The sequence below is a fragment of the Nesoenas mayeri genome (genome assembly GCF_963082525.1).
Source record: "Nesoenas mayeri genome assembly, chromosome: 18".
In the NCBI taxonomy this organism is placed as follows: domain Eukaryota; kingdom Metazoa; phylum Chordata; class Aves; order Columbiformes; family Columbidae; genus Nesoenas; species Nesoenas mayeri.
In genome coordinates, this window is record NC_137566.1 from 2,035,564 (window position 1) to 2,059,307 (window position 23,744).

Sequence of the window (23,744 nt, forward strand, 5' to 3'; positions counted from 1 at the left end):
ATGTATGCTTGATATAACTTGTCTCCAGTGGGAGAGACCTCACCGTCCCCAACACACAAGGTTTTACATGTATTCCAATTTAAAAGCTCCAGGCAGCCAGTGCTTTCCAGCAGTTCTGCACCCCTCTCCACATGGGACAGATTTCTCATACAATCTATTATATAATTAAAACAGTATAATTTCTACCACACTAGTCTTCTGCTATGTAGTGTGTTGTGTGTGTAATGTGGCTTCATTTCTAGCAGCACAAGTGTGGTTTCAAGAATCACAGTAGTGTGTTATCAACAATTTAATGCATAAAAGTCAGAAATCTCATTGATTTATCTTCTAATATACACACAGAGATGATTAAGGTGTTTGTACAGAAAACTCCACTCTGCCTAGCTTCTGTGATCTCTTGTGATCCTTCGCCCTGCAATGTCATCTATTGATGTCAATGGTAACTCAGCGTGTTTCCTTTGACCTGTATTCACTTCAGAGATTCTTCTCTCTTGAAACTGAGAGTAATGACAGAGTAGCATCTCTCCTAAAGCTGGTGGGTTTACAAAAAACACAGCTATTCGAGTGAATGAACTCAACCTTTTTATTTATATTCCTCCATAAAACACCTTTTACTGGTCTGTTATACGGAAGACACATCAGGTCAGTGCACACACACGGACCACTGCACCCACACAGGAACCACACGGGACTTACCCGGCGACCCCGAGCACTCCTGCCTGTGCCGCTGGCTCCAGGCGTTCCTTCTGCAGGTCTCACTGCAGGTGAAGACTTCGTGACAACGTGTGCACGGCAACAGCTGAACACCAACCGAGCGGCCACACTGGTAACAGTACTTGAAGAATGGTAGTCTAGAGCAAAGGTGGTTGTAAAATGAAAGCACGTTACTGTTTGTTTAGGGTTTTCCTCAAGCATGTTTGCAGATCACGGTAAAACTAAATCAAAATGGTTACAATATAGAAATAATATTCAACAATAAAGAAAGAGGACGCTGTAGTTTAGCACAGGAGTCTGTGAGGAACAGGCTGCACACCCGCTGCAAAACCAGCCCCAGAAACAGCCCCGGAAAAGCCAAGTGTCCTAGTGAGGAACACAGCCAATCCAACAGCCCCTCGCTGCCACCGAGCAGCGACGCTCACCGTGCTTCAGTGAGCTCCTGATGCTGGGTCTGGAGGTGGCCCTTTCAAACTGAGGGGCAGACCAGACTACATACGGCCAGAGACAACAAAGCCGTGCTGGTGAACCAAAAAAGCCCTCACAGAACCCCCTGGAATCCTGCAGAGACAAACAGGGACACCCACAGACCACTGCACTGCAACAGTTATTCCAAAGCTGGAATGTCAAACCCAGCGCTTGGGCTGACGTGTCCAGTGGGTCTGGGAAACTCAATGTCGGAGTGAAGTGCAAGCTGGGCTGTGCATTTACAGCCTTTTAAAAAGCATTTACAAATCCTTTCCCAATAGCTGGCAAGTTTCACCAAGGTTTCGTCAGTCTCTGTGCGTCATCCCTGAGATCTCTTTGTGCGTGACTTTAATCTTCCAGTTTTTATTTTAGTTCACTTTCTGTTCTTCTGGCTATTTCTGCATCTTATGCTATTATTGATCCATCTCAGTTCAGCAAAAATGCTACCTCAAAATTACCGTCTTCAAACATGCCTCAGTTCCCGACACCTGTGTTAGTTCCTCTGCAGTCAAGCACTGAGACCAAGTTCAGAAGCCTGTGAGCGTCCCGCAGGAGGAGAAACTGATACAGAGCTCAGTATCCTTGAGACAAGTATTCCATTATTATTGGAAATTTTGTTAATACACAGTTCCAAGAATAACACCCAAATTGTACAAGTTGTTCCTGCAATTTCTGGAGAATTGTAAGCCACAAAATTTGTGTGGGTCTATTTCTTATCATTTGTACGCTACTCAAAGCTACTGATGTCACTAATTGGTTTAAAGCACAAGGACACACTGTGTCCCACAGGAAGACTGAATATTGTGCAGGCTCTCACGGCAAAGTGTGGAGCTGGAAAGGAGCGATGTGATCAGAGCAGAGAAAGAAGCAAACTGCAGCTGGTGAGTCTGCATAGACGAGAGAGGAAAATGAGAAAGGAGACAAACGGCACAGTGACAATAGTTACAATGAGGAAAAAGAAAAAAACAAAAAAAACAACAGGGCATAGTATTTTTGACTAAGAATAGACAATGCATGGTGCAGTATCTTTGCCCTACCTCACTTCTTCCACACAAAGGCTGCCTCCTTTCTTCTTTGAAACACGTGTGTGAACGGCTGAATCCACTACACCAGCACAAAAGGGCAGAGGGAAAACAAAAATCAGTATTCTCCACCTTCATTAAAAGTCTGCTTGGCTCTGTCTACCATGTAACATTTGAAGCTACATAATAAAATGCATCTTCCACCAACAAGCTTCAGAAGCCAAGGAAAAAGGAGACAAGTTGCTACATCACAGCCAAGAGAAAGGAATTATACAGATAATTTACTTCCTTCTCCTGCCAAGCCGCAGAGTCACTGGTGATGTTGAATTGCAAAGGTAACGATCTTATATTCAGGGTTCATTTCCCAAAGTCTGGTACTCGGGCACTTGGACGCTGAGCCTGATTCCATCACAGGTTTGAAACCACTGAGAATGTAACTCAAATCATCTTAATTTGTGTATTCATTGTTGCTACTCTAATAGCAGAAGAGCATTGATATTATACAATGGGAGTAAGTTGCCATAAGGAATTAAAATATACTAGATGGCCACAATCCTGATAGATGTCCTGCTACCCACACCCAACACAAAGGTATAAAGAAAGAGGAGCGAGCTCCTCAATCGCTGTTTAACACATGGTAATGGATCTTGCGCAGGGATTTACCAGGAAGCAGCTGACAGGTACTGCACTCAGATTTTCTTCACAATGTCTTGTTAATGTCTGCAGAACCTCTGCATCCTCTACCACATATGTAGGAGCTGATTTTATTAGGAGTAACCTTTTCAGACAGTAACACTGGAATGATAACAATAAATTCCCCTTCACAGCAGGTGATGGTACACTTAATCTCGAGCTATTCTGAAACTTGAACTCACATTTCTTGGATCTTCTCAACTTTTCTTGATCCCACTCTTTCTCTTTCAGGATGACACACTCACGGAGCTTCACTGTAATGTGTTCCAGCAGCGATCGGCGTGTTTGAAGAACCTCCTGCTCAGATGCTGACAGTACGTGGTACGGTGTGTGAGCAATTCTCGTATCCTGCAACATGCCAGGAGTTAATCCCCCGGTGCATGGGGACACTAACACACAAGTGCTTCCGAGTTAAAGCCAAGCTGTTCTAAAAGCACAGCATCATCCCTGCTGGGTCCTGGCGTGGAGCTCAGTCAGTAACACTGGGCACAGGACGTGTCCAGGCCAGACATTCAAGTTGTTCCATTTATCAGTTTGTTGAGTGGTCAACAACTAAACAATTTTCAAGTGTTTGTTCAAGGGGGAACCATAGAACCGTTTGGGTTGGAAGAGACCTTTAAAGGTCATCTAGTCCAACCCCTGCAATGGGCAGGGACATCTCAAGTAGATCGGGTTGCTCAGAGCCCCGTCCAGCCTGGCCTTGAACGTCTCCTGAGGATGCTGCCCTCGTTGTGCAGAGCTCCTCCCCAGCACCTCGGGAAGCACCACAGAATTTATTGGAATGAGCAGCCAGAGGGCATGGATTGTGCAGGTTCTGGCCCTCAATGCCCAAACCGCTACCCTGTACCAAGTGCCAGGAAGGAGAGCACAAGCAAGAGTCCGGAGCAATGCAGGAAGGTAAGTATGGTGATCAAGTCGGAGCTGTGATTACAGCTATAAATAGCTTCATTTATTTTCCTGTTTGACGATCAGCTGTGGTTGCAAGCAAAGAAATTGCAATTTAATGTCTACACAGAAGATCGGTGTGAGATGCAAACCCCCCTCAGCTCTCGCCAGGCCGCTCCATGAACAGGCTGCACCATTACTTTTGTCCTTTTCAGAGCAACTGTTCATACTCCAGAGGTAAGTGATCTGCTTACCATGTAAGCCTTCTTGTTAATAAGCCAGCTATTAAAAACGATCTTATATTAGTTCTGATTAGAAGTGTCACACAATCCCAGGCCTTTAAAATGTTTTTTAAACTAATATATCCAGAAAAAAAAATTAGAAATTTATTAGTTATACTTCATAGTAAGATTCTTTTTATAAGGCATTAACAAGTGATTAAGGACGACTTTAGTAAGTCCATTTATTTATGTAGTAAATATATATATTAGTTATTTTATGTACAATGTATAGCATATATTATATAATTAATATTTTTATATATGTTTACTTAAATATATATTTTATTTAGAAAATCCATTATTTTCAAGTTTGATCAATAATGTCCTGTCATAGCTTACAACATACCATACAAGCCATAATAACTTCACCTGATTTGATTACAGCCTCACAGAAACACACGTGACTTTTGGTTTTAATGCCTGGGTTTGAGATTACTCTTTCCAATCCAATTATGGATGGAATCTTTCTATAATGTGTGACAGGAAGGATTGTCTTCACAGGCAAAACAGTTAGAGGTGTTCAGACTTAAGTGATTAATGCTGCTCCTGGTGCTGAACCAAGTCTCACAACAAATGAAGGGAAAAAGCAAATTTCCATGAAAGCCTCTGCAGAAGGCTTTAGACAATTAATCAGGACACAACAGGCCATGTATTTGAATGGATGCAAATGCACAGTACTTGTTGAAGTCATACCTGATAATATTTAAAATAGGCATAGTCAACAGCTGTTCCCACAGCTTTGGTCTGTCCTTCCCGAAGAGGAACCGGTGCAAGGATATTGGCGCCAGCTTCAAGCAGTTTATCAACCTGCAGAAAGCAAATCATTGTACATCCAAGTAAAAAGAAAACCTTCCCAAAAAAACTGTGATCACGCCACAGCTAAAGAGACAGGACCGGGCATCAGAGCCTCATCTCTATTTGTGAGACTGTCCTGCGCACTGAACCACACGTTTCTTTGTCCCTTTACGGCTGATGACAAATTGTCATATCTCTTCTTTAGGTAAAACCTTCTTGCAGGCAGTTGCTTTTTGTTTCTAGATATCTCCCAATCCTGCAGTGACAAATGAAGCCGGAACAACTAGTGAGGAAGCGGGAGAACAGAACCCAGCGGGGGAACCGACTCCACGCCAGAGCCTCAGCTGCAGCGTCCTGACCCCCAAGATCAGCCCGGGCTGAGGACAGAAACCCGGACTGATGGGCCAAACACGGCCACTGGCCTCACCAGAGATGAGAAAAGTGCATTGTCATTGACCACTCCACAGCAACAACCAAACACAGCGTGTTTCTCTTCATGTGGATGCTGATTGAGTTTTTAAACAAAGCAACAGTCAGATTTGACGGGGTTGTGGGCACTACAAACATTCCATCTGACTTTAATGTAGTTTTTCTTCTTCTAGACACGGAGGTTATCATCCTCTTTACTCAAACATGAAAATGAATTTCCATACAAAACCTCTGCTCCTCAGGACAGAAACAAACAGCATTAGGAACAGACACAAATTAACTGTTCTGGGAAAAAAAATCAGCTGACTCATTAAAGAGAATTGGGATTCAGTGCACCGACAAAAATCACTGTTTTCCTGAAGCTTAAAAAACCCCATCAAGCCCCAGAAGTTGTCTCACCAAGGCGATCCTCTGCGCTGCTGTTCTCTGCTGTTCGTACGCTGTGCTCACGGCCGCACACAGGGCGCTTCCCACCGCTCTGCTCAACGGCAGGTTGGGGTCAGCCCCGTGTTCGAGGAGCTCGACCACCGCCTGCAAATGTGCACACGCAATGTGACTCATTACTGACTGGAGAAGCCGCTATTGACAGTTCTACAGCGTGAAAGTGAGACCCTGTTCCAGATCAGCCAAGAACCAAAAGCTTCACAGTTTTCGCACAGCACACATGGGGTATATGCTGGTGTTTGTCATCATTCAGCAGCACACAAAAGCTTAAACCACCAGACAGCAGCTTTCACTTCGTTTAGTGTGAGCAGCATCAAAGACATGAGAGAGAAGTATGAAAATCACCTCCTCTGATTTATAAAGTGTATTTGAAAAAATGCTTTTGCATAAAGATAATTATTAGATAGGTTGATCACTTAGAGCTTATTAGATCATTACTTCGTCAGACATGAGCCTCTGAGAAAGTGGGAGAAGCAGAAGTTGTTGGATGTGGGACTTTTGATTTCATTCAAAAACATGACATTGAAACACTTTTGCCTGGAAAAATACCAAACCTGTCTTAAAAATTATGAAGACAGTGTAAGGAAAAAGGTTTGGGTTCAAACACTTGATACAGAATCTGTTTTATTTTGTATACAGCTGTAGCCATCTCTACCCTTTTTCCCTGAAAATAAGACCTACACCGAAAAGAAGCCCTGGAGTGATTTTTCGAGATTGTTGAGGATGCTCGAAACACAAGCCCTACTCAAAAAATAAGCCCTGGTTACATTTCATAAAAAAGTCAATTTAAATAGTGTCCAGGTAGCTACACATGTAAAAAAGTAAAATTAATTGGCAATAGAATGCAGCAGGACAGACAGACCTTCACCAAGAAAAACAGACACCTCCAAAAGAATCGCACTCAGAAGATGCCACGAGAACCAAAACAATACAGGCTGGCGAGTGCCAACACACCCAGACTGGCAAAGGCTTTGGTTGTGCAGGGCTGATGCACAAGAATTTGCCTTTGCAATGGCACCACAGTTAGAAATATCCCCAGAAGAATTCAAAGCATTGCAGCTCTGGCCGGACGGTCCCTCCAGCAATGGGAACTGTCTCTAAGCCGATCAGCCACACTGTCTAAGCTGGAAGATGCTGAAGTTACTAAACGTGCACTTGCATTCAAGTCCTTTGTTGATGGCATCGGCTTTTCTAAATACCAACCTTCCACCAGGATTGCTGGGGATGCAACTGCAGAGTTTATGGGCCAAGGATCTCGCACGACAGTCGGCCAGCCGGGTGCCTCCTCAGTCTACATTCCCTCCCCTGGTTATGAAAGTGCACGTGTTACTTGTATTTTGGCAATTCATCTGGACGGAAATAAAGCCCCACCTCTCATCATTACTGAGGGCAAGAAGGACAAGATTGAAAGTGTTTCAGGCATTTATATTCTTGAAACTGAAAAAGGTGCACACAAGCAGTTATAAGGAACCGGGTTGATTTAATGCTGCTGCTTGTTTTGCAAGGTGGCCCAAGAGCTCTGCTAGTCTGGAATCCAGCCAGCACGGACGGCTGAGGACACAAAGAACTTCTCCAAAAGAGAAAAACAACCAAATAAAGGTTCCCATGGGAATGGCTGCCCATCTCCAGACTCCTGATATTGCAATAAACAAGCTCTTCAAGGACCAGTTGCACATGGAAATTAATGACTACATTGAAAATAAAATGGAGGGAAATCGGTGTGGAAACTCTGTGAAGCCAGACTGCGAGAGGTGGTGACTGGGGTGAAGATCATGGGATAAAATCACGACAGTTGCTGTCAATGCGCTACGAGCAGGGTGTTTAGGGAAACCACTCTTGATAGACATGAGAGATTTGGGCCAATGGTTCTAAACGAAACAGAGTCACAAGAAATTCACGATGGAATTCGGGGTTTGGAGAGTTCCAGAATGTGATGATATGACTATATTTGAATAAATGTTGATTATTTGTTCAAGAATAAATGTAGATTGTTGTTCATGGAAAAGAAGACATCCCTTGAAAATAAGCCCTAATGCACCTTTTGGAGCGAAAATTAATACAAGAGCCTGTCTTATTTTTTGACAAATAGGGGTATTATAACCCCTTCCATAGTCCCCACTCTAGCTTCATATTATATTGCATCCAGTTTTATTTTTATAGGTATTTCATACCCTTCCAGTGAAAGGAATATAATTAAAAGAATCACAACCACATCATATATATTTTCTGTTATGTTCTTCCACTTATCCTATGCAAAGTATAAATTTTGTAGTGGTAGATCAAAAGGTAGAATGTTGATTTCATCAAAAATACCGAAAAAGGTTTCACCCTAGCCTTGCTCATGGCTGTGTTTCCAGCAGAATGCTTCTCTGGATTATTTGTGTGCTTTTGTGCCAGAGAAAAGTCAACAAGGAAGCAAAAATCACACCCTACCCTTCCCCTTTCAGCTGAACTACAGCCGGTCCCGCTTGCCCCCTTACAGGTGTTTTTGCCGTGGCCCTGAGCACTGGCTGCACAAGAGCTGAGCCCCGCGGGAGCCAGGGGCCACTCCCAACATCGTTCTGCTGCTTTGCTCTCCACAGAGAAGGTGAGAGGAGCCAGGACACACGGAGCTCTGTGCAGAGCACACGTGTGCTTCAGCACCCGCTTTGGCTGCATACTTGCTCCTGCCCCACGCTGGCTGCTGTGGACCTGCCCATATGGGCCCAGTGTGGGCAGGAGGGCGTCCCGTCCTTTCCCTGCTCGGGGAGACAGACGCCAGCTTCACACACTGAATTCTACTGCGTGAACTGCATCTGTGGAGCGTTGAACCTCATTACAACCAAATCCTTCCTAAGACTGGCCATTAAGCTTTTCATAGAGCAACATACTTCTTACCATCAATGGCTACACTTTTGTCTGATGCCCAGAAGCAAGTGTTCTAGTGTTTGATTGGTTTGCTCTGGGCAGGGAGGCAGCCTGTAAGAATATTCTTGTGATTCATAAACTGAACACAGTTCTCCAAGTGCTAGTCCCTCCTGAGTTCTACCCACATATTTCTGGTTACTTCATACTATAGTCCTTTAGGATTCCTCTAGTCCAGCTCATGAAACATCCATAGGTTTGAAAGAGAATAACTTTATTATTTGTACTGAAAACGTAAGATTGCAAGCACTACTCATTATGCAGTTTGGCTGTCATCAGAGAAGCAGACCTGAGCGGACAAGTACACCCGAAAACATGAAAGTGCTTAAAGATGCTCACCAAGTCATTCCCACTGGCAATTGCTAAGGAAAGTGGTGAATGGCCACTCCATAAGGTGTTTGGATCTGCCTGATGCATTAAAAGGAGGCGGATGACATCTCTGGCATGCTTTGTAGGGAAGTGTGATGGAAAAAGTTGGAATTAGATAATAATAAAGTCAAGCTTTTAATATTAAATATAATTATAATATTTTAATCAATACAATGAGCAGCATAAACCACATTCAAACCTTTCACCTAAACTATGAATTTAGAGTAGAAATATACACCCACTTTCCCATGACTGAGAATGCCAAGCACAGTGGTGTTACACACTAAACCTCTTCGCAACCAGGTCATCAAATCTCACTAATCCTGCCACCAGAGGGAACGGGTAGGTCTGTTCTCTCAAATACCTTTCTCCAACTGTATTCATCCCGAATCTAGAAGAGTCTTACTATAGTACAAAATCAAATGCACAGAGGTCAGTGCATTCTGAGACTGAGACTGTACAACTTCAAATTTGCCTTGTGAATGATTAAGGGCCAACTAACCAATGGAAACTTGACTAAAGGAGTTTCTCTTATCAAGCAGAACTCCAAGGATTTAAGAAATCATTTTTCCTCAAGTTCTAATAGCTCATTAAGCAGTACAATGCTAATAATTCAGTAGAAAATAATTCTATTTCTGGTATTCAACCGGCTCCATACACAGCGATGAAATGTCTTCACTGCCAAATTATGTCATTTGAGATTAGCTTAGAACTCCTGGCTACGAGCAGAGCCTCAGGTGCTGTGATTTTACCTCACTGTTGTCCTCTCTTTCACAAGCAATGTGCAATGCACTCCTTCCACCTTCTTCAGGGACAGGACCGCTATAGGAGGAAAAGTACTCTCGTGGTGGTCCTGCTTCATTTTTCAGTTGCAAAGTGACACCACCTGTCAAGTTGGCTTCTCTGGCTTGAGGCTGAGGAATCAAAGTGAAATGATGTGCACATTACAACATGGCTTAATGACAAGTTAAGAGAAAACAAACCTGCCTGGTCATGCATTGATCTGGATCTCAATCACGAACAAGACTTGTTCAGCCCCACAAAAAAAACCCAGCCACCCTTTTTCTACTTTGTTCTCCACATTCAGGTCTCATCTGCTAGACTGCTTTTGCAATGCACAGGTTAGTAAAACCACTAAAACCACTGGAGAAGTCTAGGGAAGACAAATTTGAGAGACAGATGTTAATAACTTTTACTGGGCCAAATAACACAGTGTAGGGAGTAGCAGAGAAGCAGCAGCTTTCAGGCACAAAGGGGCTGCCTTGAGTCAAGCTCATTCACGTCATTCACTTAAGGTCTACGAACACAGGGCCACCAGATCAATACATACACCAAAAGTGATATTTGAGAAAGTAAATCTTGCCTACACTGTGACTGGGCATTCTGTAACTAAGTAGTGTTGGTAAACAGCTATTAAGTTATCCTGTTTACTACTTAAGGAGAAAGTACTAAAACACAAACTGACAAAACCATCTCAATCCCCATCATGCAAACATTCACCTCCCTCCTTGTCAAAACAAATTTTATCAGTCTAGTCACATAAGCCAACTCCTTTTTTAAGTGACTGGGACCTGTTGGGATGCCAAGGAGCTGCCAATGCCAGTGCAGGCCACTCTGGTTGCCTCTGAATGGTCATGGCAAGCAGGGGAGGTATCTGAAGAACTTTGCATTTCTGGCAAAACAGAAGGAAGAACCAGGGAACTACAAGCTGGTCAGCCTCATCTCAGCTACGGGAAACTGATGGAAAAACCTCTAAGAAGCCACCTTCAACCACACTACAGATGAGAAGGTGACTGGAAGCAGTCAGCGTGTATTTGCAAAGGAGAACTCATGCAGGGACGGCCGGGCCCAAAGAGTTGTGGTGAATGGGGTCCAATCCAGTTGGGGGCCAGTCACACAATTTGTTCCCCAGGGCTCAGTACTGGGGCCAGTTTTAGTCTCTTTATCAATCATCTGGATGAGGGGATCGAGTGCACCCTCAGTAGGTTTGGAGAGGACACCACGTTGGGTGGGAGTGTTGATCTGCTGGAGGGTGGGAACGCCATACAGAGGAATCTGGACCGGTGGGATCGTTGGGCTGAGGCCAATTGTCTGAGGGTCAACAAGGCCAAGTGCCGGGTCCTGCACCTGGGTCACAACAACCCCATGAACGCTGAGGCTGGGGAAGAGCGGCTGGAAAGTGCCCGGTGGAAAAGGACCTGGGGGTGTTGGTGACAGAGGCTGAACATGAGCCAGCGTGTGCCCAGGTGGCCAAGAAGGCTGAGAGCATCCTGGCTGGTACCAGGAATAGTGTGGCCAGCAGGACTAGGGAAGTGATCATCCCCTTTTACTCAGTGCTGGTGAGGCCTCACCTTGAATACTGTGTTCAGTTTTGGGCCCCTCACTATAGGAAAGACATTGAGGTATGGAGAGAGTTCAGAGAAGGGAACGGAGCTGGTGAGGGGCTGGAGCACAAGTGTGATGGAGCGGCTGAGGGACCTGGGGGGTTCAGCTGGAGAACAGGAGCTGTGGGGAGACCTTCTAATCGCTGAACTGCCTGAAAGGAGCTTGGAGCATGGAGGGTGTTGGTCTCTCCTCCGAAGTAGCAAGTGATGGGATGAGAGGAAATGGCCTCCAGTTGCACCAGGGAAGGTTCAGATTGTATTATATATGAGGAAAAATTTCTTCACGGAAAGGGTTGTTCGGCATTGGAACAGGCTGCCCAGGGCAGTGGTGGAGTCACCATCCCTGGAGGTGTCTAAAAGATGTACAGACGAGGCTCTTAGGAACCTGGTTTAGTGCCAGAGTCAGGTTATGGTTGGACTCAATGATCTTAAAGGTCTCTTCCAACCAAAATGATTCTATGATTCCATGCCTGACAAGCATGATAGCCTTCTAAAATAAGATGACCAGCTTAGTGAAAGATGGAAAAGCAGTGACTGTTTTTTCACCTTGACTTTAGCAAGGCTTTCAACACTGTCTCCCATAACATCCTCATGCACAAGCTGAAGAAGTATGGACTAGACAACTGGGCAGTGAGGTGGATGATCAGCAGCACACACTCCAGCTGTGCTGTACCCCAGGGCAGATACGGGCACCAATACTGTTTATCATGGTGTTTATTGACTTCAGTGCTAGGACAGAGTGCACCCTCAGCAAGTACACAGATGATACAAAAGCGGTAAGGGGGGTTTAATGCACAATACGGTTGTGTTGCTTTTCAGAGGGACTTGGGCAGGCTGAAGAACAGGGCAGAGAGGACTCTTATTCAATTCAACAAAAGGAAATTGTTGTATTCCTCCACTGCACCTAGGGAGGAATAACTCCAGGCACCAGTACCTGTTGGTGGCCAACCAGATGGAAAAAACCTTCTAGAGGAAGCCCTGGTGGACAAGTTGAGCATAAAGCACCTGTGCAACTTTGCAGCAAAGAAGGTCAGCATGGGCTGCATTAGGAGAAGCGTTGCCACTGGAACACATTGTCCAGAGAAGTTCTGGGGTCTCTACCCTTGGAGTTACTCAACACTCAATTGGACTAGATCCTGAGCAACCTGCTAGAATTGATCCTGCTCTGGGCAGGGCCATTGTACTACACAACCTTTAGATGTCCCGTCCAATCTTTCAGCTGTTCTGTGACTACATGATCTTGCTAATGCAACTTAATTTCTTAGGTAACAAATGCCAGAAAAAGTAGGTATTGCTGGTATAGCTCCATCATCAGTAGAGAATTATAATTAAAAAATGGTAACTCTAACTCAAAGGTGATACATGAACAAAAGATCTAGAGCTCATCCTTCTGCAACCTGGAGGCACAGCAAGTGCTGCAGGAACCTGGCAGAGAAAGCCTGGGTTCAGAGAAAAGAGAAATAAGGATTAAAAAAAAAGAAATATTAGGCCAGCTCCATGGAGATGAAACAAGCAAATCCCGTCACAGACAGACCTGTTCCTGCAGTACCTTCAGGCATTCGCACCGGACTACACACAAGAGACTTCTAAACTCTGCCATATAAAAAGCATTATAGCAAAACGCTCTGGAGCACCAGAACTTATGTTTACTACAAGCCAATACTATAGACCTCAAGTAGCTTTTTCTTTTTTTTTTTTTTTTTTAAGTTCTTTTGGTGCAATACAGAGATTTCACTGTGCAATCAAGCAGGCAGGAATCTCAGCTCCCTGCTTGGGTCCTGTGCAATCTGAATTTCAATAGCTGAAGGAAGATGAGCTCAAAAACCAACATACCTTGTCTGGGCCGTATATCTCATTTCCATCTTCTGCCCTTGCATTAGGATCCGGGGCAGAATGCAGGAGGTGCTGTGTTATCTGGACCCCTTCCTGCCCAGGAATTGAGGCAGCTATGTGGAGAGGAGTTAACCCCCCTAACTGAAAACACAAACACTGCATTAAGACTCCTGCTTATCACAAGTGGCACTTAAACAGTGCGACATATTTTTTCAACGAATAGTCCAAGCTCACTCTTCCCGCATGCTGTGTCCCACAAACAGCCACCATAAACACAGAGCCTAGAGTTATAGGACTGTAGAACACTAAAGGTCCCAGACACTACAACAGCTATTACCAATCTGAGAAGCAGCTTCACAACTATTCCCCAGCCACTCACAAGCCTGGCAGCTATGACACATAATGAGAAACAAATACTTGGAGAGTAAGGAGTTTTGACTTCTTTCTATTAAAAAAAAATATATCTTTGAATTGGATGATTGCTTTAAACAGCTTTCTGGCCATTCTAAAGCTGATTCTGACAAGCAGTATATTTTACAGTAGGGCACTGAAGCTGCAGTACACATCTAGAATCCCACGTTATGAATTATAATTGAGTAAAACCTTGGATGGCAGCCGCACATCACTCCTGGCTCCCCTTTGCAAGAGGAGTTTCACTGCTTCTGCATCTGCAGCTTTAACAGCAAAGAACAGAAGGTGCGGTGGGACCCAGGACGCGTTGGGATCTGCACCTCGGCGAAGCAGCAGTTGGATTGTTTCCCATCTCTTCTGTCGTCTAGAATGACATGGAAAATACCAGAATAACTTATTAGCACCTTCCAAGAACACTCTAACAGCTTGCGGACTGAAATGACCCCCAGGTTATAGACATGAAAACTGTAACTTAGCAGAGGGAAGACACAGCAGCCTCAGGACACATCACTACTGCCCTACAGTCCCCAGGCAACAACGGGATGACCCAGAGAGGGGACAGAACAGCTGGGTATCTCAGCAGTGTATCAGCAGGCCCTGTGGTCAGGAAAAGCCCTTGTGTGGAAACAGACAAAGCCAGGCGAGGTCCCCTGCGCCTCCACGAGTCACTCACGTATAAAAATCTAGTCTTAGACTTGCTCAATGAAAGAAACTGACTCCTCCTTCCTTCAAAGACTCCTGGGAAGGTTCTTTCCTCAATCATACCTCCTGCATCCATCCCAAGAAAACAAAGGTACCACGTTTCCCTTACACAAGCACTGGAACAGGAGCTATGCCAGACTAGGACAGTATTATCTGCATTTCCATGGAGGCAAACTATCCACACAGACCCCAAAAACAGTCTGACACACACAAAACAACACAATCCCCCCCAAAACAACAACAACAACAACCAACAAAAACAGATGAGCAAAAAAACAAAACCACCAAACCCCCACCAAACACAAACAAAAACAAACACAGGAGGCAAAAAGCACTTGGAAATCACCCAAAAACTATCGCAATGTGTTCTCAGCCTAGACTCATCTTTTCAGGCTGTGTACACATACGCAGGCACATTGCAAGAAGAGCCAGAGGCCACGAATGCATTGCAAAGAGCAAATTTTATTTTAGTTGCCTCTCTACTGGGGGATCTCCGAAGCCGCACCTGAGCTCCCAGCAGAGGTGACACCGGCGGGGACGCAGGTGCTGGTCAGCCCAGCCCTGCTGGAAGGTCACTGCGCCTGCTGAGCTCGCCTGTATTTCACGGCTTCAGGCAGGCGCAGCCTCCCGCTCTTTCTCACAACAAAGCAGGAATCTCAGACATAGTGATAAGGTGCCTAGGGTTTCTCACAGGCCTATGTTAGATAACACAGGGGTTCTACTCATCAAGCACACAAGGCCAGTGAAACAATTAGTGTGATGTATGTGCTTTCTCCACAGACAGGTGCAAGTCACTTGAGCGTATTTACATTTAACTAACCTCCTCGCCAAATCTTCCGCTATATCTCCATACACAGGCATTGTGTTAACTCAGCTTTACCTACAAACCCTGTTTTAATGGATCTTTACACTCCAATGACCACAACATTTCAGACAACAGGAGGTGGGAGGATGTGTCACCAAAGTGAAATGTAATGGTTTAAGGCCAGAAGGCCAACCAGGAATTTCCAGTTTAGAAGTTTTAAGATATGGAAACGACCTGCACTACCATAAAACCCAACACAGAAATTCTGCCATCTTTGGTGACTGCTCTGTAAGCAAAGCAAAAAGCAAAACTTTCTTTCCAAAGATCCACGAAGGCAAACCAGCTGGACTACATTTCAGTTGGCACTGAACAGACAGTGGCAGAAAACAACGAGCAAGTTCATATTAGTCAAGACTTCAAGAAATAAAGCTAATGTGTTCCCCTTCCTTACATCTACACTACACTGCAGTGTCCATTGCACACTGAGCAGCATTTCACACTCCGCTAACAAGAATCTTGTCTTGTTCAAGCATCGCATCCTTTGCTTGAAATACATTTTTCAGCTGCAATCTCTGCCACCGCTGCCATGAATGACGTTTGAGTGTATAAACAGTGAGCGGCTTCTACTGACATGAAAACAAGATTTGCCCAGTTAAACAAACAGATGAATCTGTGAAATACTGTTACTTTCTGTATACAAAAAGGTTTCTGAGAGTTGGTCTCCCATTCGTAGTGCATGAACTTACTCTGAGATCGTGCCTTCAGCCACACTGACTGTTTCAGAGGATTCTGATTGTTCCTTCCGCTTAAAGATTTGAAAAAAAAAGAAAGAGGTTACAAAACCTTAAAAAAAAATCTTTTTCCAAAGCACAATTCAGCATATTAATACATCAGAACAGTAAAACAGTACAGCTCATAACAATGATGGAATTTTGTTAACAACTGGTAGGGAAATCATTTAGAAGGTTGGTTTTCGTTTGTTTGTTTTTTTAAAAAACCCTCTTAAAATAATGGAATATTTTTCTTCTTCAATTTCCATGGTGTCTAAAACATGTTTAGAACAGTTAAAAGATTCTTCCAGTATACTGAATGCTGAAATAAAACACGACAGATTTTCAACCTGCATTAGTTTGCACAAGAATCTGGAACTAGGATTACGATGCGGATGTTTCCAAATCCAGATGCGTATTCAAAGTGAAAGTGACGTACATTTACCTTGTGGAATTTCAGAGACTGTGACGGACACAAACCAATGCAGGAAGATCCTCTCTCTACTCCCAGTTACCTCATATTACCGACAACGTGAGAGGCAATAGCTCCACATTGATTTTCACTGCACTTTGGAGCACCTCCATCTCCCTTTCACATGAAAGTCTCGCAACTTTAGCAATGGGTGACCAACTGAACACGCTCTTGGAACTCAAACAGCAACTTCAGAGCAACCAAGGATGATTTGGTACTTAATTTCCAACAAGTTTCTTCAAGGCATGGGCCACAATCTGTCCAGCCTCATGTGACAGTCTCAGCAGTTCCCTTCCATTTCTAGACTCCACCAAAACATTTCAGAGACCACCTAGTTCCTGCCCAGACCCCTTTTTTATCAGTTTTCACATGCTGGTTGATGATTTCTGATACTCTTGCTTTAATTTTCTTTCCCATTCCCAGGTCTGTACTCCTATAAAATGTTTATCTTGCTCCTGTACGGGAAATTCAGAGCCTGGTCCTTTGAGCTGAAAGTCAGCAGGGAGAGTACAGATTATTCTGCATCCTCAGAGTGCAACATATACAAAAATTCTGACTTTTACTAGGGAGTATACACAGTAAATTTAAAAAGCAAGTTTACGGTTTACAGGAAACAATACATTATGATTCTGCCATTTTAGATTATAAGTAAATGAACCTTGTAGCTGTGCAAGTTCCTCTCAGCGATATTACGCTTAAAAGACTCTTCTGGATAAAAAAGAATAAAGCACATGGAGAGAGCAGATAATCCTTCATCACTGCACTTATTCACATCAGCTCCACTATCAAGAAGAAGATTGACAATGTCATTGTGGCAGTGAACCTGTAGAGGGGAAAAACATATTGCGCATATAAGCAGACATTTCCAGCTTTTGACATGGAAAGAGTTGACAACACAGTTTTAAAGTGGTGATGCTCTACACTGGTTAGCTAATTCCAATTTATATTTCCCACAAAATAGAAACACAATACTGAACCATGTCTTACAGGGCTCAAAACATGCATTTTTCAGCTGGATTTCACAGGAATTCAGTGCAGATTCATGCACAAAAAGAGACCAATGTGACTGAGGTATTTTCTTTCAGATAGCTTTTCTTATCAAAGAATCTGTTAATGTTAAGCTTTTACTCAGCTTCAATCAGTATACTCCTGTGTGAGAAGAGGCAGCTCAATCTTTTTTAACCCTTATGCACTCTGGATTTTTGTGTCGCTATGATTAACCCAGCACCCTCGCTCTGCTGGTCGTCTTTGCTATGGAGCAGTAATCTGACAGAATTTGTTCACCAAAGCCCCCTATGTACAAGCAGTTTCAAGGGCCAAATGGAGTCTGAATAGTAAATCTACATCAGAGCCTTAAGGCAAACTCTGGAGTTACAGACTTTATTGGGGTTTGTGCTGATTTTACACTCTTACATTAAATGTCGTGTAACCATGTAATTGAAGCAAATAGGCAAACAGACTGAGATGGCCTCAGGAGAAAATCAGTGTTCTAAACTAGCATCTAGGTTTTACTGACCAGTTACAATGAATGCTGAGTACTGAGACAGCAGAAAAGGGTGTGAAGGAAAAGGGGAGTTGGGCAGAAATGGAATCTGTGCATGCAGTTTCTGGCCACTGCCACTTTCCAGCAAAACCAAAACAATTCTGTCTGACTCTGATGTCGACTAGAAGAAAACAATAATAAAGGCCCAGTCACATCTGAGAACACAGGTCTAGTCCACTGCATAATCATAACCTGAAATTAAACCTGACACTTGAAATAATCTCTAATATTTACTGAACAGTTTCTTTTAGGTTATTTATTTACTTCGGGGTTTGGCAGGATACCAGTCATTACAGATACTACTCATGCCACATCGCTTTTCTGGTTTTCCTATTTACTGAACATTCCTTTCATACTATATAATGAAACGAGAAAAATTTAACCCAGCCTACCATACCAGGAGTTTTCTCATAGTGTGGTAAAGAGTCAAGAGTCTTACAGCAGCAGCAGCAAGTGCTGTGTATCCGTGTTTGTCAGCGATGTCTGGGTGAACAAGCCCATTCCTCAGAATCGCACAGACCCCCTCATAGTCTCCTCTTGCCGCCTTCTTAATTAGTTGCTCTGAGGCGAGTTCCTTGGGGCCTGGAGGCCCGTAAGTACCGCGGACCCCACTGAGAATGAGGTTGACATTTGAAGTGAACTCCACTTGACAGCACCTCGGAAGGAGAAAAACATATGGCACATTTAAGCAGCCAGGTACTCTCAGACCACTACGGAAGCTAAAGAAAAAACAGATCAAGAATAAAATATATCGGTTAGCAAGATGGGAAAATAAAGCCAGCTATAATTTTAAGAACTATTTCAGACAGTGTAAGCTTGCTTCCATCAATGGCAGAAAGGCAAACCAGTGTCTGGGGGGCTGGCAGCAGCACAGAGATGTTGGCTACAGAGCAATTAACGCATTGCCCGGCCATCAGACACCTACTAAAATGACAAAATTTAACTACCACGTGTTTCTATGAAACAATTTATCATGCACGCTCATGACATCTGTTTATGATCTGGTTTACATCATCTGCTTTAAATATGACTATAAAATATGTGTATGTAGCTTGTGTTCCTATCAAAAAAGTGAACGAGGAAATACTCTGTGGGCCCAAAGAGCAGCTCCACATACAAGGACTAAGCTACACAAAAACTGCCATGCAGCTGGCACTTCTACAAGCTGTAGATTTGCTGCAGTCTGTTTTGCACGGCCTTGAAGGAGAACAAGAGTCAAGACAACCAAAAAAGGTATCATTGGCCGTATTTTCAGAGCTTTTGACAATCTGGTACTATGCTTCTCCATATTTCTACCTCTATGCAAGACACTCTACCCTCAGAACAGGGAAGGTCAGAAAGGCCCCTCCAGCCCTCACCTCCCAACTCCTCTCAAAACTGGACTTCCAAAATCTCTGACATGCTAATGAGTAATGAGACTATTTTTATCGGTATAACCAGGATAAAGCTGATGTTTAACTTAAAGGCATAACATTGGTGAACTGAGAGATTAATATGTTGCTTTTTACTTTTTAAAAAAATCCTTATTGGCAACTTGTAAATGCAAAACCATAAAAAACAATCTGGAGTGCAGCTTTTATCCTGCAACGTAAATTTAAAAACAATTAACATCCATAGATAATAATTTCTAAAAACCCATACATAATAAAAAAATCATCAATAGTTACCTGTGCTTATAAACATGCACTTGCATCCTAACCAGTAGAGGGGTCACATTTGCAACAGGCCAAGGGTCTTCCTCAGGCAGCTTTGGGGTGTTCTGAAAATACCGAGCATCACACTCTTCCAAGAAGGAGCGAGTCAAAGTGAGATGATCTGTGTTACGAGAATATGCAAAGACTCCTTCAGGAAAAATATCCTTATCATCAAAAGGGAGATGTTTATGGCTACGGAGAAACAGGTCTTCCTCAACTGAAATATGCTTCTTTTCAGAATTGTCATCAATGTATCTGTGGTGTGCTGGATAATCCAAGAGAGAAAAATAACCAGGTACTTCAGTACATAGTTTAATTAAATGATCCCTGAGCCACAAGCCAACGTCCTGACAGCCATCGGGATAGCTCTCAATCCCCGGTCCAAATCGCTCATCAGATTTGTACAGCCCCTTAAGAAACAAGTACACTCATTAGTATCAATCAGAGATCAAACAGTTTGTACAGTTAAAGTCTGGTTTCTATCTAATCTGGCTGGTTCTGGCCTTACTGGTCCAATTCCTACTGAGAGCGACAACAGCTGAAGCCAAACTGAACAGCAAACCCTTCACATTCACTTTGGTCCATTTAATAGCAAACACAAACCTTCTAGCACAAGAACAGTGGAAGGCCCTGAACTTAACTACAGTGGGATATAATGCTTAGATGAAACTTCCTGATGGTTTCAGGGCACAAGGAAGATTTTATTTTATTATCGGACCAGTTTTAGATTTGTGCTGGGTCGGATGGGATAGAGTTAATTTTCACAGGAAGCTGGAGGGGGCACAGCCAGGACACTGGACTCAAAGCAGCCATAGGGCTATTCAACATCACAGGACATCCTGCTCAGTGCGGAGTGGGGGAGCTGGCAGGGAGCTCATTGCTCGGCCACTGTTCTGGGCTGGGGCAGTTTTTGCGCTCCAGGATGGGCAGTGCAGCACAACTGTGTTTGGCCTCAGGCTGGTGACCGATCTCTGTTGTTCTGGGACAGGGTCGGGTTTAGCAAATGCGCATTCAAGCACGAGCTGCAGTCAGTTCATGATCGCTGCCAGAGGGATCGCTACTCGGAGATGGACTGTGCACCTGTGCTGCCATGTGGTAAGCAACTACATAGTGTATCCCTCCTTTTGTATATTCTTTCATTGTTGTGGTTGTTATTGTTTATCTTTTCCCTTTTGCTTTCTGCTAAACTGGTTTTATGCCAACCCACAAGTTTTCCCTCTGTTTCCCGATTCTCTTCCCCATCCCCTGGGGCAGGGGGAGGGATGAGCCACCAGCACAAGGTTTTAGTTGCTGGCTGGGCTAAACCACGGCAGATCATTGAGCCGTGCTGCTGCCAGGACAGATTTTTAGTTAGATTCTCTTACCTAACAAAAAAAACACGTCTGACAAACAACTGCACAAACACAGATTCTGGAAATGAAGGTTATTTCTTTTCTTACAATGGTAACTATATTTAGGGTATCTATAGTGTTGCAAACATGACATGCCAACAGAAGAGTCTCAGTATCAAATAAAGCTCTATAGGACAGAAGATTGGGTCTTCCTACAAGGGTATCTAGTTTGGTAGGTAAGGCATGAGCATTACCAAATCTAAGCTGGCTCATGCATATCTGGATTGCACATTTGATTCAATACAGGTCCACAAGGAGCTATCACAACCTCAAAACAGCTATTTGAAGCAAAAATTAGCAGCTTCACATTGAACTGTTTAGCTACAAAGGAGAAGGAGATAAGCACAACCACTGGCAAGAATAAAATTCTGAGCATGATTATGATCTGAAGCTTCTCTATTTTTCCCCTGGCTTTAGATTATACATCATATACTCAAATTAAAGCTCTCCTAAATCCATAATTAGTGCCATGTTATCAGCATTCAGCAAGAATGCTATGATCTTATAGATCACCTCCTCAATGCAAAGACTCTTACGTTGTTTCTTTGTTTACTCTCTGAATTGCAGAGGTACCCAGGGATCGATAGGAATGGGTGGGCAGTGTGCCCCTGTGCTTGGGACTTTTCAAATATACCTTATAAGGAAACAAAGGACTGCAAGCTCTTAGAAAATAACATTTCTGGCTTCTACAAGCAACATCAGGTCTCAACATGACATAAAACAGACAACTAGCTTCCCAGACACTTCAGATTTCTGTCTATCTCCACAGTTTCTTTAATAAATTAAATATTCTTCCAGTTTCATATTGCTGGCATCCTAACATGATTCTTGAGAGTACTGTCTAACTAATAAGCTCTTCATCAAAGATGAAGAATACTTAAATCTTATACATCCGATACTAGGAGAAACTTTTCCAGGCCTCATATTTTTCGTTCTGGACAGATGGTATCACAGCACAGAGCTGGAAGGAGGATCCAGGGCATTCCAGGCCTGTCGGTCTGAGCTCGGTGCTGGGGAAGGTCGTAGAACAGATCATCTCGAGTGCCGTCCCCAGGCACGCACAGCACCACCCAGCGATCAGGCCCAGCCAGCATGGGTTTGTGAAAGGCAAGTCCTGCTTGACTAACACGATCTCCTTCCATGGTAAGATGACTTCCCTAGTGGATGAAGGAAAGGCTGTGGATGTTGTCTACCTAGATTTTAGTGAAGATTTTACACCATTTCCTTGCTGCTCATGGCTTGGATGCACGCAGTGTTTGCTGGGTAAAAACCTGTCTGGATTACCAGGCCCAAAGGGTTGTGGTGAATCGAGTCAAATCCAGTTGGCACCCGGTCACAAGCGGTGTCCCCAGGACTCAGTATCGGGGCACTTCTGTTTAATACCTGAGGGGAGATGTTATCACTCTCTACATCGACCTTAAAGGAGGTTGTAACGAGGTGGGTGTCAGTCTCTTTTCTCTAGAAACGAACGACGGAACAAAAGGAAACAGCCCAAGTTGCACCAGGGGAGGTTGAGGCTGGATCTGGGAACAATTTCTTCCCCAAAGGGCTGTGGGGCATTGAACAGGCTGCCCAGGGCAGTGCTGGAGTCACCAGCCCTGGAGGGCTTTAAAAGGTGTGTAGATGTGGTTCTCAGGGACATGGTTTAGTGGTGGCAATGTCAAGTTTACAGTTGGACTTGATGAGCTTAGGGGGTTTTTCTAACCTAAATGATTCTATAATGCTATGATAATCTCCTGCCATATTTCCCCATGCAAAAGTTGAGTACAGCAGAAACTAAGGCTTTGTGAATAGTACCCTAACTCACTGGAGATCAAAGTACAAGAATTTTACTCTAAAGAACCAAAACCCTCACTCACATTCTCCTGTACCTGCACTGACTTTGAAAGGCAAGGAAATGACAGTATTAGCACAGCATTTTTCCAGTTACCTGAAATTTTCTGCCATCGTTCCATTCCAGGGTCCCATAGCCTTCTACATGGCCAAGATAAAGACCTCCTGTGAATTTGGAACCATCTGGCCAGTAGCAACTTCCCTTCCCATGGCGGTGGCCCATAAACAGCTGTCCCACGTATCTCTGTAACCCACAAAAGAACATGATGGTGGTAACAGCAACAGCGGGTGGCACCGGCGCGGGAGGGACGAGGCTCAGGCCCCGGCCCAGCCCCCGCAGCAGCGTTACCTCGCGGGGCTCCGGCCCCCGAGACCGGCCCTGCCCGGGGCAGGGGCCGCAGCCGCCCGCCCTCGCCGCCTCTCGGCCCTCAGCCGCCGGCTGGCTGGACACTCTGCCGGCGCCGACCGCCATGGCAGCCCCGCGGGCGCTGCTCGGGGCCCGGCCGGCGGGACGCGAGGCCCCGTTGCCACAGGCAGCCCGGCGGGCCGGCCCGGAGCGGGCGGGGAGGGCGGCCCGGGGAGGGCACAGGCTGCCCCGCCGGCCCGCCCCGCACTGCCCGGCTGAACCCGCGTCCAGCCCGCTGCTCCCGGGCGCTCCGGCTCCCAGCGCCGCGGGCGGCGGAGGCCGCGCCCACGGGCGGGACCCCCGGGCGGGCGGCGGCTGCACCCGTGCGGCCGGGACAGCGAGGCGGCTCCCGAGCCCGGGCCCGCTCCCCCGCTCCCCGCTCCCCGCCCCCCGTTCCCCCCCGCTCCCCGTTCCCCCCCGCTCCCCGTTCCCCCGCCCCCCGCTGCTCGTGACGCGCGGAAACAACTTGACAACCTTTAAAGTCATGAAACTGGAA

At 44.8% G+C, this 23,744-nt stretch overlaps 1 protein-coding gene across 1 annotated transcript; it reads right to left on the minus strand.

Moving 5' to 3' along the window:
• Positions 1 to 611: 611 nt before the first annotated feature.
• ANKMY1 (ankyrin repeat and MYND domain containing 1) lies at positions 612 to 23,314 on the minus strand (the record flags this gene model as incomplete). The annotated part of the gene is made up of 16 exons (XM_080355725.1): positions 612 to 619; positions 697 to 851; positions 2,220 to 2,286; positions 3,080 to 3,245; positions 4,757 to 4,870; positions 5,687 to 5,818; positions 8,975 to 9,082; positions 9,757 to 9,918; positions 13,222 to 13,362; positions 13,825 to 13,996; positions 15,886 to 15,944; positions 17,040 to 17,204; positions 18,364 to 18,580; positions 19,592 to 20,028; positions 22,940 to 23,086; positions 23,192 to 23,314. 16 exons carry the CDS (start codon positions 23,312 to 23,314, stop codon positions 612 to 614), a joined length of 2,373 nt encoding a protein of 790 aa, XP_080211851.1.
• Between the last annotated feature and the right edge of the window lie 430 nt (positions 23,315 to 23,744).